Source organism: Nomascus leucogenys, chromosome 17, assembly GCF_006542625.1.
Source record: "Nomascus leucogenys isolate Asia chromosome 17, Asia_NLE_v1, whole genome shotgun sequence".
NCBI classification, from domain to species: domain Eukaryota; kingdom Metazoa; phylum Chordata; class Mammalia; order Primates; family Hylobatidae; genus Nomascus; species Nomascus leucogenys.
In genome coordinates, this window is record NC_044397.1 from 34,288,756 (window position 1) to 34,306,978 (window position 18,223).

Here is an 18,223-nt window from a genome sequence, read left to right on the forward strand (position 1 = left end):
CGTATAAGAAAACATGTTTCCTGTGTTCCAGAAATGTCAGGGGAGATGAGGTAAAAATAAATCATAACTAATATGATAAGTGCTTCATTGAGTGTTACAAAAAATATGTTCTTCAAAGAAGGCAGAATGAAACTATGAATATTCTCTCCAAACGATGGGCAAAGTCACAGTAGATTAACTCTCACCTATGTTAATAATCAAAGTGGAATTCTGACAAAGGCCCCACACCAACAGTGATTACAACGATAAATAATGTTTATTTGCTGGTATTCAGTCATTCAGTTCTATAGATTTCTCTTTAGTGTGCAGGACGGCATCAGATAATATTTTTGTAAAGGGGATTTTATCACTTCGCTTAATATAAAATTTATTATAGAATATTACAAATAAAACATGTGATATAAATGTCACTATTAGAGTCATCATGATAATTCTTATTTTTCTTAAAAATTATGGATCAAATTGTTGAGAAATATTTATTCTCTGATGAGAGCTCAGGAGGAGTTGACAATGCTAGCTAGAGGTGGGTAGAGATAGTCCTATGAGAAGCAGAGAAGCTGAGTCTACCTATCTGTCACTTATCTGATCACCTCCTTTATATTACATAATGCACAACACTCTACACAGACACTGGGAGAGCTCAATGAATGTACAAAATCACCAACTACTCATGCAGTACACTAGATTAAGCCCATCTTTATTTCAAGGTTTTATTGACAAAGTAAATTGAAATCTCTGGTGTTCTGGGGTGCAGCTTTCTTGAAGAATAGAAGTCCTTAGAATAACTCATTCTCCACTTAGGGTTCCATCTCTTGAATCAACCTTTAGAACAATGGGCTTTTCTGGTTGAAGAAGTCCTTGCATGCCTAATTTCAAGGGGATCTACAATAGTTAAACAAGCATATGGAGAATTAATAAATGAAGTGAGAGAAGAAAAGATGGAAGCAAAGTAGAAAAAATACATGAATGACAAAAATGCTTTGCAAGCATATAAAAACGACTCTCAACACCATGTATCTTGGATTCTTCATACTTAATCTATAAGCTGGGTAAAGACTGGATAGTAAAAGCACTCACCATCCATCATTTAACAAAATATTTATGGAGCACCGACTCTGTGCCAGGCCTGAGACAAATTCTTGTGGACTTGTGTTTTTTTTTTTTTTTTAATTTAAATCTTAAGTAAAAAGGATGAGTTTTAAAAATTAAATCTAGATTAATAGGTATTATGGCAAACTATTTTGGAAGTGCCATATAAAGTTAAATTTTTATAGGTTAAAACTTGCAAGGTAATCCTGAGTAGTTGTTGTACAGTTTAATTATGTGGGCAGTTTTCAACTTCCAGAGTCTAGTAACCCCTCCCAGTTGAACCCATCAAGTGCAACGATGGGAAAGGTCTTCAGAAAGAATTATTCTTTGCTTTTTAACATCTCCTCTGGCTTCCAAGCGTAGTGCAAACGGGGAAGTTCTCAAGTTGTACAGTGTTTTGATTCATACTTCTAGCACTATTGTCACTGAGTTGCCCCTTCGCTGTTGGGGGAGCCACCAACAGAGTAACATTCTGATCTCAGTTCAGTGAGGGGAAAGCAAGTTGCCATGGATACAAAGAAGCGCCAGCCTGAGATGCCTGAGAGCTTGCCAGGGAATATCTTTCCTGTCCCAGGTGTGCCAGAGGCCCACTTTCTCTCAGGGCTGAGCCTCCTGCCTGAATACACACGTAGGAAAGCTACACAGCTGCCCTGAAGCCATAGATAAGATGGCAACCATCTCCATCCTCCTCCTCTCCCAAGCACAAAGTGTACTTAAGGGGTAGAGTTGCATATTAAATGCACCAGTCCTGGAAATAAGACTTATAGGCTGTTGCTTAATATGAATCAATGACATCTGTTCTTTAACTTCTTCAGAGAAAAGATTCTAAATCTTCCTATAAATGTATCACCTGGAATGTAAGGTCAAGCAGTAAGGATAGCCCTGCTCTATGGTAGTCCTTCATATCCACCAGAAATGCCTGAAATTAGTCATTCTCCACCTTTGCTTCACGTGAGAACTGATCGGGGTACACCTGACAGTGTAACAGAACCAGTCACGCTTTGGGTTAATTAGTTAAGAATTTCTGAGATGTCACAGGCATCATGAATTTTTAAAGCTCCCTGGTGATTCCAATATACAGCTAGTGGTTGAGAACCACTGTCATGAGGGAGCTTCTGCAGGTTCTGGTGACGGAGAACACCATTTAAGTCACAGCCAGGTAATCATTGCACTTAATGATTGTGCAAAACACTTCTTCTTTCCAATTGACTTGAAACTGAATTTAAACTTACTCAGGTTCAAAGAGACTGCACATAATCATGTCATGCTAATCTGCATTGACTTTACATGATGTTTTTAATGCTACAGGTTTCGAAGTCCAGAACTGAAGCATCCTTAATGATCAAAGATGGATCCAAATAGGTTCTTTGGCCCATAGAATGAATTATTAAAAGATAAACATGCATATTCTTTTAAAAAATATATACCCTCCAGTTAAAAAAATTCTTAATAAAATGTCAGAAAGTGTACTGACCTGTGTTTCTTTACAAGGTTTGAAGGAGAAGTTCTGAAGGACTCTGATTAGAGCAAGTTTCATGTTCATGAGAGCAAACCTCATGCCAATGCAGTTTCTGGGTCCAGTTCCAAAGGGTGTGTATATGTAAGGATCTATGCTGTCCTTCTTCTTACTGAACCTAGTTCCATATTGGTAGATTAAAAAGTTAATGAAACATGAAAACCACAGAGTTACATGTTAGGGGTTCTTACTTAAGAACCACCCCCCTCCACCTCCCAACCAGTAGTACACAGGATACTTTTGTGGGCTGGTCATTGAAATCCTGCTTTGGTTATTTCGTTATGATAATCGTAACGTACAGGTTCTTTCCATTCTCCATACCCTATAGGAGCGTTTCTTGAGATGAGATGAATATTGTTGCAAATAATATTTATCTCTAAACACTAAAATTGTATTCAGGGTGGTGATGTGTTCACACTATAAAAGGCACATAAGTGATAAGACTGATGGATGGAAAAGTAGATTCCTGCCTCAACTCACACTTATGTTGGTCACATGCTCATTGAGAAAGGAGAAGGAGAAAATGTCTTGTGCTATTTCAAGTTGTTATTTTTCCCTTTCCTTCTCCTGTCATCTCTTTTTTTCTAATTCCCCCCTCCTCCTCTCCACCTTCCCCGTCTACCTTCTCCTCTGCTTCCTTCTCCTCCTTCTCTTCCTTGTTCTTCTCTCCATCTCTTCCTGACTTTCTCCCCCACACCCTTACAGGATAGTTTAAGTTGAATAAATTACATGGGCATATGATGCTACCCTACTGTAGTGTCATCACTGCTTTCCTTGATCTGTTCCATTAGGCTATAAATTCTTTGAAGATTGACCCATGTTTAATTCAAATTTGATTTCTAAATATTTGATTATAGTAAGGAAAAAACGTTGATTCGAGGAAAGTAATAATGGCATTGTTATATGTTTTTACAGGAGTCTTTATATTTTGGAGAGCATTCTGAAATATTTACAGGCTATTGCTTCAAAATAACATGATAGTCAGGAGGAGGGTGGTGGTGGCATTTGGATGGGGCAGCTAACATGGATTGATGGCTGTTGGAACCAGTGATAGATATATGGAGATGCACAAAAACTATTCTGTAGGCTGGTGTCTATACAATATACTTGTGTATATGTCAGACATTCTCTAATATATATATACACACACACATATACATATATATCATGGATTTATGGATTTATATAAATCATATGGATTTATGGATTTATATAAATCATGGATTTATATAAATCCTGTAATTTAGATTTATATAAATCATATGATTTAGATTTATATAAATCAGATTTATTTCTCCCTGCCTGGCCAAGTTCCTGAAACATGGCAAGCACTATCTTTTTGGTGACTGAGTGATTCAAAGTGAAGTATAGCGAGTGATCTCTGATTTCGTATTAGTGTAGCCACAGGAGGAAGTGCTGAGCTTGCAGGAAACATAGAAGTCCTCTACTCCAGAAAACAGAGAACTTGGTCAGCTCTGACTTACTCTGTGAACAAGTATTATGTGCAGACTCCATGCTAGCACTAGGGACACCATGACCAACAAGACAAGGTTCCTCCCATCAGCAAACTTGCAGGTAGGGACTAATGAAAGTCTAGATCCCAAGCATCCTAAATCACCAGCCAGTACCCTAAAAATTTCATTCTAAATTTTGCTTAATAATACAATAATGGGAAAACACCAACCATATGCTGTGCCTAAGGCCTGACCTTGTCCCTGAATTCCCAGAAGAGCATGCTCAAGACACCTCCAAGGAGGAGTGTGTGAGATGTCTACTGAGAGTATAAGGGAACTGCACAGGACTGCAGCCACAGACAGGACCTGTGCTGTCTTGTGTCTTCAGTGAAGTGGCTTAAACTGTTAGGGATGAGGACTTCTCAGGACCTCAGCCTGCACTCTTATAATTACCATAGAGGAAATAGCAAGTAACATTGAAAGCAAATGGAATGTGGAAGCATGTTTTAAAGTTGCTGTTAAATTCAGAGAGCTAAAGGGCACAGCATAGAAAAAACAGAAAGGAATAAAAAGCCTATACACCTGAAATAACATCATGGTTAAATGGTTTATGGCATATGCAATATATACATATATATATTTATAGTAGTATATGTCATTGGATAGTTTCCTGTTAAGTAAGCAGCAATTCAAACCAAATAAAAAGTGATACCATTCTAGTTTAAAAAAATCTATACAGGCATAGAAAAATGCCCACAGGGACATAATTGATGACCTTCATCTTGTGCTGGAACTGTGGATAGCTGTAGTTTCATATTTTCTAGTCTGTGGCTTGTAAAGTTTGATAATTATCACTTTTTTTGTGATAAAAAGACTTACAAGCAAATGATTGTACAACCACACGATTGTCATGTAGATTAAGAGAGGCAGAATATGCTTGAACCAGCCTGGTTCAGGGTGAGCTCCATTTCCCTGGAGCCTTGTACCTTTCAGGGCGGAACTCCTCAGGCTCTGTCCAGTGCTTTGGGTCATGGTGAAGAGCATAGGTTGGAATCACCACCATTGCCCCTTTGGGAATGAATACCCCATTGATTTCAACATCTTTCTTGCAGGTCCTCTCAAGTCTAATAGCAATTGGGAATAATCTGAGTGTTTCATTCACCACCATGTCAAGGTACTCCATCTGTACCACGGCATCATAGGTAGGTGGTGCCTGGAAAGAAAGAAACAAATTTGGGTAATTTGAGATTTTGAATTAACTCTCAACTGAGTCCATGCAGTACTACTGAAGTATTAGAAGCTTCAGAGAATAACCCATACTGGTAAATGATCATAGTATTCATGAAGTATTTTAATAACTGTCATGTCCATTGATGTGCTCAGTGACCTACTGAGATGTGTGGAAGAGTTATGAATGTAGGAGATATTCAGGACCGTCCTCACCCCAGGGACTGAAATCCTTAGCATGACCATGTAGTGGTTTTTCTTTCTCATGGGAAGAAGTGTGATTAATGGGCTATGACCATTACCACCAAATAAAATACACCGAAGTCACTATCACCTTTCAAAAAGAGGTCACACATCTGTACCAAGAAAGAAAAACAGGGAAAAGAGCAAATATCCTCTTCACACAAGGATTATTGGTTGCAGAGTCCTGCTTGGTAACTCTTTTGAGGAGTTTCAGACCAGCTTGGGCAACATGGTGAAAACCCATCTCTACAAAAAATACAAAAACTAACTGGGTGTGGTGGCGTGCGCCTGTAGTTCCAGCTACTCAGGAGGCAGAGGTGGGAGGATGGCTTGAGCCTGGCAGGCAGAGTTTGCAGTGAGCTGAGATTGCACCACTGCCCTGCAGCTTGGGTTGTAGAGTCAGACCCTGTCTCAAATAAATAAATAAACAAATAAATAAATTTGAGGATAAACTTGTTCCTTTCTATCACAAATACGACAAAATAAATTTATGATTGGATGCTACCAAGGTACACAATTTGAGTTCTAGTTAAAGTTATGAAGAGAATAGAACCCCACACTCAGCCCCATCCCCTCGTTTCAGAACAGTCTCCTAGTTGTTGCTTCAGGGCTGGACTGTAATATTCAGGGCTGGATGTAAACATCCCTTTGTGTCTGCCTCACTGCCACACCAGGGTCAGCCCCACAGGCCAGGTCTCTTCACACCAAAAAGAATCCCAGTTTGGGCAGAAGTCTGAAAACTGTGGATGATACGTACCTAGCACTTGGTGTTATATTTGGGAGGCAATATTGTAGAGGGTTAGAGTTTAGCTCAGGAGTCAGATACCCTGGTTCCTAGCTTGGCTTCTTTGCCAGTGGCTACCTGAGTGGAACATGAGACAAGTGTGGGGAGAGCTGAGTCAGCCTGCATCGCGCCCCCAGGGCGAGGCTCCCTCAGACCACAGCCAGACCAGAGTGAGTCCAGTCAGTATCAGCAGAGCTCACTATCCGGTCTTGTGAGCAATAAATGCTTATCATTAGTTGCCACTGAGGTTTTTGGATTTTTTTTTTATATACTTTAAGTTTTAGGGTACATATGCACAACAGGCAAGTTTGTTACATATATATATACATGTGCCGTGTTGGTGTGCTGCACCCATTAACTCATCATTTAACATTAGGTATATCTCCTAATGCTATCCCTCCCCCCTACCCCTACCCCACAATAGGCCCCAGTGTCTGATGTTCCCCTTCCTGTGTCCATGTGTTCTCATTGTTCAATTCCCACCTATGAGTGAGAACATGCAGTGTTTGGTTTTTTGTCCTTGCAATAGTTTGCTGAGAATGATGGTTTCCAGCTTTGTCCATGTCCCTACAAAGGACATGAACTCATCCTTTTTTGTGGCTGCATAGTATTCCATGGTGTATATGTGCCACATTTTCTTAATCCAGTCTATCATTGTTGGACATTTGGGTTGGTTCCAAGTCTTTGCTATTGTGAATAGTGCTGCAATAAACATACGTGTGCATGTGTCTTTATAGCAGCATGATTTATAATCCTTTGGGTATATACCCAGTAATGGGAAGGCTGAGTCAAATGGTATTTCTTGTTCTAGATCCTTGAGGAATCGCCACACCGGCTTCCACAACGGTTGAACTAGTTTACAGTTCCACCAACAGTGTAAAAGTGTTCCTGTTTCTCCACATCCTCTCCAGCACCTGTTGTTTCCTGACTTTTTAATGATCACCATTCTAATTGATGTGAGATGGTATCTCATTGTGGTTTTGATTTGCATTTCTCTGATGGCCAGTGATGATGAGCATTTTTTCACATGTCTGTTGGCTGCATAAATGTCTTCTTTTGAGAAGTGTCTATTCATATCCTTCACCCACTTGTTGATGGAGTTGTTTTTTTTCTTGTAAATTTGTTTGAGTTCATTGTAGATTCTGGATATTAGCGCTTTGTCAGATGAGTAGGTTGCAAAAATTTTCTCCCATTCTGTAGGTTGCCTGTTCACTCTGATGGTAGTTTCTTTTGCTGTGCAGAAGCTCTTTCATTTAATTAGATCCTATTTGTCAATTTTGGCTTTTGTTGCCATTGCTTTTGGTGTTTTAGACATGAAGTCCTTGCCCATGCCTATGTCCTGAATGGTATTGCCTAGGTTTTCTTCTAGGGTTTTTATGGTTTTAGGTCTAACATTTAAATGTTTAATCCATCTTGAATTAATTTTAGTATAAGGTATAAGTAAGGGATCCAGTTTCAGCTTTCTACATACGGCTAGCCAGTTTTCCCAGCACCATTTATTCAATAGGGAATCCTTTCCCCATTGTTTGTTTTTGTCCAGTTTGTCAAAGATCAGATAGTTGTAGATACGTGGCATTATTTCTGAGGGCTCTGTTCTATTCCATTGGTCTATATCTCTGTTTTGGTACCAGTACCATGCTGTTTTGGTTACTGTAGCCTTGTAGTATAGTTTGAAGTCAGGTAGCGTGACGCCTCCAGCTTTGTTCTTTTGGCTTAGCATTGACTTGGCAATGCAGGCTCTTTTTTGGCTCCATATGAACTTTAAAGTAGCTTTTTCCAATTCTGTGAAGAAAGTCATTGGTAGCTTAATGGGGATGGCACTGGATCTATAAATTACCTTGGGCAGTATGGCCATTTTCACAATATTGATTCTTCCACCCATGAGCATGGAATGTTCTTCCATTTGTTTGTATCCTCTTTTATTTCATTGAGCAGTGGTTTGTAATTCTCCTTGAAGACGTCCTTCACATCCCTTGTAAGTTGGATTCCTAGGTATTTTATTCTCTTTGAAGCAATTGTGAATGGGTGTTCACTCATGACTTGGCTCTCTGTTTGTCTGTTATTGGTGTATAAGAATGCTTGTGACTTTTGCACATTGATTTTGTATCTTGAGACTTTGCTGAAGTTGCTTATCAGCTTAAGGAGATTTTGGGCTGAGACGATGGGGTTTTCTAGATATACAATCATGTCATCTGCAAACAGGGACAATTTGATTTCCTCTTTTCCTAATTGAATATCCTTTATTTCTTTCTCCTGCCTGATTGCCCTGGCCAGAACTTCCAACACTATGTTGACTAGGAGTGGTGAGAGAGGGCATCCCTGTCTTGTGCCAGTTTTCAAAGGGAATGCTTCTAGTTTTTGTCCATTCAGTATGATATTGGCTGTGGGTTTGTCATACATAGCTCTTATTATTTTGAGATATGTCCCATCAATACCTAATTTATTGAGAGTTTTTAGCATGAAGAGTTGTTGAATTTTGTCAAAGGCCTTTTCTGCATCTATTGAGATAATCATGTGGTTTTTGTCATTGGTTCTGTTTATATGCTGGACTACGTGTATTGATTTGCATATGTTGAACCAGCCTTGCATCCCAGGGATGAAGCCCACTTGATCATGGTGGATAAGCTTTTTGATGTGCTGCTGGATTCAGTTTGCCAGTATTTTATTGAGGATTTTTGCATCGATGTTCATCAGGGACGTTGGTCTAAAATTCCCTTTTTTTGTTGTGTCTCTGCCAGGCTTTGGTATCAGGATAATGCTGGCCTCATAAAATGAATTAGGGAGGATTCCCTCTTTTTCTATTGATTGGAATAGTTTCATAAAGAATGGTACCAGCTCCTCCTTGTACCTCTGGTAGAATTCGGCTGTGAATCTGTCTGGTCCTGGACTTTTTTTTGGTTGGTAAGCTATTAATTATTGCCTCAATTTCAGAGCCTGTTATTGGTCTATTCAGAGATTCAGCTTCTTCCTGTTTAGTCTTGTGAGGGTGTATGTGTCGAGGAATTTATCCATTTCTTCCAGATTTTCTAGTTTATTTGCGTAAAGGTGTTTATAGTATTCTCTGATGGTAGTTTGTATTTCTGTGGGATGGGTGGTGATATCCCCTTTATCATTTCTCATCGCATCTATTTGGTTCTTCTCTCTTTTCTTCTTTATTAGGCTTGCTAGCGGTCTATCAATTTTGTTGATCTTTTCAAAAAACCAGCTCCTGGATTCGTTGATTTTTTGAAGGGTTTTTTTGTGTCTCTATTTCCTTCAATTCTGTTCTGATCTTAGTTATTTCTTGCCTTCTGCTAGCTTTTGAATGTGTTTGCTCTTGCTTCTCTAGTTCTTTTAATTGTGATGTTAGGGTGTCAATTTTAGATCTTTCCTGCTTTCTCTTATGGGCATTTAGTGCTATAAATTTCCCTCTACACACTGCTTTGAATGTATCCCAGAGATTCTGGTATGTTGTGTCTTTGTTCTCATTGGTTTCAAAGAACATCTTTATTTCTGCCTTCATTTCGTTATGTACCCAGTATTCATTCAGGAGCAGGTTGTTCAGTTTCCATGTAGTTGAATGGTTTTGAGTGAGTTTCTTAATCCTGAGTTCTAGTTTGGTTGCACTGTGGTCTGAGAGACAGTTTGTTATAATTTCTGTTCTTTTATATTTGCTGAGGTGTGCTTTACTTCCAACTATGTGGTCAGTTTTGGAATAGGTGTGGTGTGGTGCTGAAAAGAATGTATATGCTGTTGATTTGGGGTGGAGAGTTCTGTAGATGTCTATTAGGTCCGCTTGGTGCAGAGCTGAGTTCAGTTCCTGGATATCCTTGTTAAATTTCTGTCCTGTTGATCTGTCCAATGTTGACAGTGGGGTGTTTAAGTCTCCCATTGTTATTGTGTGGGAGTCTAAGTCTCTTTGTATGTCTCTAAGGACTTGCTTTATGAATCTGGGTGCTCCTGTATTGGGTGCATATATATTTAGGATAGTTAGCTCTTCTTCTTGAATTGATCCCTTTACCTTTATATAATGGCCTTCTTTGTCTCTTTTGATCTTTGTTGGTTTAAAGTCTGTTATATCAGAGACTAGGATTGCAACCCCTGCCTTTTTTTGTTTTCCTTTTGCTTGGTAGATCTTCCTCCATCCCTTTATTTTGAGCCTATATGTGTCTTTGCACGTGAGATGGGTTTCCTGAATACAGCACACCAATGGGTCTTGACTCTTTGTCCAATTTGCCAGTCTGTGTCTTTTAACTGGAGCATTTAGCCCATTTACATTTAAGGTTAATATTTTTATGTGTGAATTTGATCCTGTCATTATGATGTTAGCTGGTTATTTTGCTTGTTAGTTGATGCAGTTTCTTGCTAGCCTCGATGGTCTTTACAATTTGGCATGTTTTTGCAGTGGCTGATACCAGTTGTTCCTTTCCATATTTAGTGCTTCCTTCAGGAGCTCTTTTAGGGCAGGCCTGGTGGTGACAAAATCTCTCAGCATTTGCTTGTCTGTAAAGTATTTTATTTCTCCTTCACTTATGAAGCTTAGTTTGGCTGGATATGAAATTCTGGGTTAAAAATTCTTTTCTTTAGGAATGTTGAATATTGGCCCCTACTCTCTTCTGGCTTGTAGAGGTTCTGCCGAGAGATCAGCTCTTAGTCTGATGGGTTTCCATGTGTGGGTAACCCGACTTTTCTCTCTGGCTGCAATTAACATTTTTTCCTTCATTTCAACTTTGGTGAATCTGACAATTATGTGTCTTGGAGTTGCTCTTCTCAAGGAGTATCTTTGTGGCGTTCTCTGTATTTCCTGAATTTGAATGTTAGCCTGCCTTACTAGATTGGGGAAGTTCTCCTGGATAATATCCTGCAGAGTGTTTTCCAACTTGGTTCCATTCTCCCTGTCACTTTCAGGTACACCAATCAGACGTAGATTTGGTCTTTTCACATAGTCCCATATTTCTTGGAGGCTTTGTTCCTTTCTTTTTATTCTTTTTCCTCTAAACTTCTCTTCTTGCTTCATTTCATTCATTTGATCTTCCATCACTGATACCATTTCTTCCAGTTGATTGAATCGGCTACTGAGGCTTGTGCATTCATCACGTAGTTCTCGTGCCATGGTCTTCAGCTCCATCAGGTCCTTTAAGGACTTCTCTGCATTGGTTATTCTAGTTAGCCATTCATCTAATCTTTTTTCAAGGTTTTTAACTTCTTTGCCATGGGTTTGAACTTCCTCCTTTAGCTCAGAGCAGTTTGATCATCTGAAGCCTTCTTCTCTCAACTTGTTAAAGTCATTCTCCATCCAGCTTTGTTCCATTGCTGGTGAGAAGCTGCGTTCCTTTGGAGGAGGAGAGGCGCTCTGATTTTTAGATTTTTCAGTTTTTCTGCTCTGTTTTTTCCCCATCTTTGTGGTTTTATCTACCTTTGGTCTTTGATGATGGTGACGTACAGATGGGGTTTTGGTGTGGATGTCCTTTCTGTTTGTTAGATTTCCTTCTAACAGTCAGGACCCTCAACTACAGGTCTGTTGGAGTTTGTGAGAGGTCCACTCCAGACCCTGTTTGCCTGGATATCAGCAGCGGAGGCTGCAGAACAGTGGATATTGGTGAACAGCAAATGTTGCTGCCTGATCATTCCTCTGGAAGTTTTGTCTCAGAGGAGTACCCGGCTGTGTGAGGTGAGAGTCTGCCCCTACTGGGGGGTGCCTCCCAGTTAGGCTACTCGGGGGTCAGGGACCCACTTGAGGAGGCAGTCTGTCCGTTCTCAGATCTCAAGCTATGTGCTGGGAGAACCACTACTCTCTTCAGAGCTGTCAGACAGGGATATTTAAGTCTGCAGAAGTTTCTGCTGCCTTTTGTTTGGGTATGCTCTGCCCCCAGAGGTGGAGTCTACAGAGGCAGGCAGGCCTTCTTGAGCTGCAATGGGCTCCACCCAGTTTTAGCTTCCCGGCCGCTTTGTTTACCTACTCAAGCCTTAGCAATGGCGGGCACCCCTCCCCTAGCCTCGCTGCCACCTTGCAGTTCGATCTCAAACTGCTGTGCTAGCAATGAGTGAGGCTCCATGGGTGTAGGACCCTCTGAGCCAGGCGCAGGATATCATCTCCTGGTGTGCTGTTTGCTAAGACCATCGGAAAAGCGCAGCATTAGGGTGTGGGAGTGACCCGATTTTCCAGGTGCTGTCTGTCACCCCTAGGAAAGGGAATTCCCCAACCCCTTGCGCTTCCCGGGTGAGATGATGCCTCGCCCTGCTTTGGCTCAGGCTTGGTGCACTGCACCCACTGTCCTGCACCCACTGTCCCACAATCCCCAGTGAGATGCACCCAGTACCTCAGTTGGAAATGCAGAAATCATTCGTCTTCTGTGTTGCTCACACTGGGAGCTGTAGACTGGAGCTGTTCCTATTTGGCCATCTTGGCTCCACAGTCTTTTTTTTTTTTACTTAGCATTATTGTGGTAACAGAAAGCAGATGAACCAGTAGGGCCAGCAATATTTTACAAACATCTTATGCTTCTGCCAGTAGCAACCATTCTCTATGTTTCTCGCTTTGTTTTTCTCCTCAGAGGCTTCTTACATTGTGTCAGTGAAAGAATCAGTGATTATGCCTTTTATAAAAATTCTCCTGGGGAGTGGTGAGGAGGCATTTTTGCTAAGGCTTTACCTCTTCCCTTCATCTCCAGGGGTCATCTCCTCACCTTATTGGGCAAAACTGCATCAATCTCCTTCTGCAGTTTCTGCTGGACATCAGGGTGAGTGGCCAGTTCATATAAAGTGAAGGAAAGAACACTGCTGGTGGTTTCATAGCCAGCAAAAATGAAGATTATTGACTGGGCCACAAGCTCCAGATCAGACAGAGCTGAAAGGAGAGGAAAGACATTTTAGGTAAATCAGGTCAATGTACAACATCACAGCTTAGATGAAATCTAATTGAAGCTCTCCAATCCCAAGAAGAAAAAAATAGAAAAGCAATTCAGAGTCACACTGGGGGGTGGTTTTCATTCTGATATGTATCTTACACAGGGCCAGAATGACGCAAAATCATTTTAATCCAGGTTTTCCCAAGGTCTACATGATTGTGGGCCATACACTCCTCATCATGGCGTCCCAGCACCAGCACTGCTGTAATTTCCAGAGAGAGCATTTCTGTCTTACATACTCAGTGTTATGGGTGTGTGCGTTGAATGATCCTAAAAGTACTTTATCTGTAAGTAAATATGGGGTAGGCTTTTCCCCAAGAAAAATGTGATTTTCTACAATAGAGCTTGACAAACTTTGAGAGAATTCCAATAGAGCTTGACAAACTTTGAGAGAATTTGCAATATTTAGGACCTTTTCTCTATATATGTTTGAGGGAACTTAAAGGACCAATATTGAGCTACAGATCACCTCTTGCTACTCAAGGTGTGTTTCATGGACCAGCAGCACCAGCTGCATCTGGGAGCTTATTAGAAATGCAGAATCTCAAACCCCACCATCGAGCTACTGAATCAAAATCCAAACTTGCAGGAGATATGGTGATTTGTTTGCACAACCTCACTTAAGCAGCATGGATTACATCTTTGACAGGCATCAGGCAATACAAGATCTAGGGTACAGTTCTCAAAATGGACTATCTCAGGCTGTACAAGACAGCAGAGATAGACAAAAGCCAGAAGCCTGGTGATTGACTGTAGTCTGATGAATGGCATTAAAATAGCAGAAGTTCTTATGATTACAGGTTGGCCTCCCTCTTGATATTTCTCCTGAGAGAAGCTCATGATGGTCCATCACTAGTCTGTTTGGTCAGGGCTGAATTAGGACGTTTAGAGACCTGGGTCACAGAAATAAATATGGTGCCTGTTGCAGTCATGTAACTCACAACCAAACACAATATAAAATGAGTGTGAGAAAGGTCTACAGAGTTTGGATTTACCAGTGAATATTTCTGTATGCTGCTGTGGGTAAATTCAACCATCCAATTATTTTATTCAGTTACATTGAACCCCATTATTCTGAGTTGAAATTGAACTGTAATTTTAAAGTTGGGAACTCTGCTGTCCAATCTGGTAGCCACTATCCACACGTGGCTATTTAACTTCACATTTTATTCAATTAAAATTAAATACTCTTAAAAATTGTTCTTCAGTGGCATTGGCCACATGTCCAGTACTCAGTAGCCATATGTGTCTAGTGATTTCTATATGAAACAGTGAAATGATAGACTATTTTCTTTATCACAGGAAGCTTTATTGAGATAGATGATTAATTGATAAATTATAGACAGATAGATGATTGACAGACAGACAGAAGTAGATGCAGACATGGACATGTTTAAAGTGGTATACTGGAGTCTGCTGAGCCCTGCTCTCTAGAACCAATTGTTAAATATTCGAAAATTTTGTGAGATGGTTGCCAAATCTTGGTAGCTTGAAATTGACCATGGTTATCATTTTGCCGCTGTCTTAGTAATAATGGTTTTGGTCAAAACCATCCATGGGTCATAAAACTAGTAGATAAAAGATTGAAGATTGAAGTAGATTTACATGGTATCAGAGGTGTCACACCCCCATTAGTTACTTATCCATTTCAAAGGGAAAAATAAGACTTTGCAGTAGATTAACCTTGCGAACACACTTTCATCAAGTACCGCCAGTTAAAATCACCCTTACTGGGATAGTGCGCCTCCTGATCGGTATGTTTGATATAAATTTCCAAGTAGAGGTTCTCACTTGGTGGATCTGGAGGAGGCTGAGAACTGGCATTTGATCTCATGTAGCTGATCCACAAACCACTGACTGTCCTCCAAGCATTCTATGTTTGCTTAGGGTTGCCCTTTCAGCCTGGAACATGGCTGTACCTGTGGGCTTCTGGAAGGTGCCTCCAGCCACCATTTATAACATCTAAATGTGTGTTGTTCTGCTATGTGGCAAAAATTCTCATCTTCCTGGAATACTTCCTGCACATTTTCAGAACAAGGCCCTCCCTCTTAGTGTCCCTGCCAGTAGCCCTCAGAAGCACTCCTTGGTTACCTTTGTGGGACTCAGTTTCTTTCAAATTCTGGGAGTCAATCATCAGCTGAAGGAAATCCGGTCGGTGCTAGAAGCAAAAGGAGAGATTTCTTTGGCAGAAAGTGACTCGTGAAGTCAGAAGCAAATCAAAAGTGCAGTCCTCAACCTCCCTTCTTGACTTCCCTCCCTCAACCTCCCTATGGCTTCTTGAAGACCAGAAGTCTGATGGGTGTTGCCTGAGTCACCGATGAACAAAAACATTCATCTAAATCCTTGGAAAGCAGGTTGTTTTCCTGAAATGAATCTAGCTATCATGTCCAATTGCTTTTTGGCCTTTGCTCTCCCTGTTCCTCATCTCTGTCTTTTGGATACAGCTTTCTGGCCAAAGAGTTGCCTGTTCCGTCTCTGGTCATAACTGCTTACCCAGGAAGAAGTACTGGATCTTTTATTCTTCTACGTTTTTCTTCAGCAGTGTCCATATAGATTAATCTCCTGACATTTCCAGAACTCATCAGCAGCTTTTTTGGGGGAGCATTTTCAAATACTCCAACATTCTCAAACTCTATATAATCTTCAGTGACAGCTGGGTTACCTGGTCCTGTCTCCCTGACCTGCAGACATCCTTCGGCTGGCCTCTAGGGCTCATGAAGGCAAAGCTGAGTTAGCCAGCCTTGCAACCTCAATTCTCAGAGAAGACCCCTGTTCACTCCAGGCTGTGAAGCACTCACATTTACCACACACTACATGTCAGCAGTCGGCAGGTAGCCTCATAGGACCTTTCATTGCAGAATATGTAAAATAAGAGTCTTGGACTTAAAATGATTCTTTACCAATCTGTGATATGAGGAAAGTAAAATATATTTTCAAACAGAAAACTTTATCCTTTGACAATTTATTGAAGGGAAGAGAAGTGGTAAAATTTTATCTCAATACTGTTTATATCATGACATACTAATTGTTGTGCCTGATAACAAGTTTTAAATGCTATCTCTCTGACTCATTCTCATCTCCTTCCCCAATCTCCTTCTTTATTTCTACCAAATGACTTCTCTTGTTCTAGACATAAGTTCTCTGTCTTTATTTTTAAAAATACAGATACATGCTCTATCATGTGTATAAAATCTAAATTTATCAAAAACTAAACATCGTTGTTTAACCATCATCAGATTTTACCTTTTGTTTGTCGTTGAGGCGACTTTTCTTCATTCTGTTTACAGATTTATTTAAAAAATTTATAGCATCTTTTGGAAACAAAGAGACATTTAATGCTTCAAAAACTGGGGTAAGGAATGGAAAGAGTACTGTGGGAAAAACAAACAAAAGGAAATCATAGTGAAAATGCAAACTATACCTGGAGCAATTATAATTTTCTCTATCAGTAATAAGAATAAGAACATCATGATTCTCAACTGGAACCCACTCCTTTGATCATGTTTGCCCCTCTTTCAGGCCGGCGACTGAGCAAGGGCAGGTCTATACACAGGAAACACCACTACAGCAGTGAGATCAATGGCACCTTCTGCGTCTTTGGAGTGATCAAAGGAATAGAATTAAATTCCCTGACCTCTTAGCCTTTATCTACTGGACTAGAGTTTTTGGATTAATGTAGACCATAATCTGCTGCTTAACTTAATCATGCTGTTCAGGAAATGATAGTCAAGATAGAAATAACACAGCATATATACATCAACTTCCATGGAATAAAACTAGAAATCAATAAGGGAAATAAATTTGGGAAACTCATACATTTGTGGAAGTTAAACAATACAGTTTTAAGTGACCAGTGAGTCAAAGCAGAAATCAAAAGGGCAACAAGAAATTGTTTTGAGATGAACAAAAAGAAGACATGATATACCAAAACACAGGATGTAGCCAAACCAGTGCTCAGAGGGAAATTTATAGCTGTAATGTCTAAATTTAAAAGAAGAAAATATCTCAAATTGATAATAACCATTTACACCACAAGACACTAAAAGAAGAGCAAATGAAACCTAAAGCCAGCAAAAGAAAGAAAATAACAAAGACTAAAATAAACTCATGAAATAGAGAATAAAAAACAACAGAAAAATCAATGATATTATTTCTATGAAGTGTCCAGAATAGGCAAATCTATAGAGGCAGAAAGTTGATTATTGGGTGCTTAGGGCAATGGGGTTTGTGGTGGGGGGTTGATAGCTAAAGTGTATGAGGGCTCTAGATTGACAAAAACATTTTAGTTTACAATAGTAATGGTCATACATATTTTTGATTATCTTACAAACAATGAAATTGTACATTTTAAGTGGATGAATTATATGATATGTGAATTATATGTCAAGAAAGCAGTTATCTTTAAAAAGAGAGAAAGAAATAATAGTCGACATACTTATTGAGAGAAATAATGGATCTAAGAAATCAAATTTTAGGAACTTCTTAATGCTTTCCACAAAGGGGTCTTGTGGATTGTTGAGAGAGTCGATGTTCACTCCAAATGATGTGCCAGTGATCACATCCATGCTGTAGGCCCCAAAGATGCTGAGTGGAGAAAGATATGGAAAATAAAATCAGCACCTCTTACCATCCTTCCACTATACATGCAGCAAGAAACCCACATGTCCAGTCAAGACAGATAAAGAGCCACAGACTTTCAGAACTATCTGCTGAATCTTCTCCCATCTACTCCCTCAGAAGGTGGTTATCCGGTGCCAGTGATGCAGCTGGCCCTATGCTGTGGGTGATGGAGACACCAAGCTAAGTTAGACTCAACTCTGAGTTCAAGGAGCCCAGTCATAGGAAGACAGAGACCCATTATCAGACAACTACAGTAGCATGTGTTGAGTGTGGATGATATAAGATGTGTAAGCTCTGTGCTTCAGCAGAACAAGAGTAGAATAATTAACTCTTCCTAGTGGATTCAAGAAAGGTGGCGTTGTCTGACTACAGACTCTATGCCCAGAGCCGATTCCTATTCAGC

The 18,223-nt window shown here is 40.0% G+C and overlaps 1 protein-coding gene across 1 annotated transcript in view; it reads right to left on the bottom strand.

The window, feature by feature from the left end:
• Positions 1–202: 202 nt before the first annotated feature.
• LOC100591599 (cytochrome P450 3A5) overlaps positions 203–18,223 on the bottom strand; it is a 32,176-nt gene continuing 14,155 nt past the window's right edge. The window contains exons 7-13 of the mRNA XM_003278062.4: positions 17,636–17,784; positions 16,444–16,571; positions 15,292–15,358; positions 12,979–13,139; positions 5,046–5,272; positions 2,564–2,723; positions 203–882 (exon numbers count right to left, since the gene is read on the bottom strand). Of these exons, the coding sequence (XP_003278110.1) occupies positions 787–882; positions 2,564–2,723; positions 5,046–5,272; positions 12,979–13,139; positions 15,292–15,358; positions 16,444–16,571; positions 17,636–17,784 (988 nt within the window). The 3' untranslated portion in view covers positions 203–786. The remainder of the gene's footprint in view (positions 883–2,563; positions 2,724–5,045; positions 5,273–12,978; positions 13,140–15,291; positions 15,359–16,443; positions 16,572–17,635; positions 17,785–18,223) is intronic.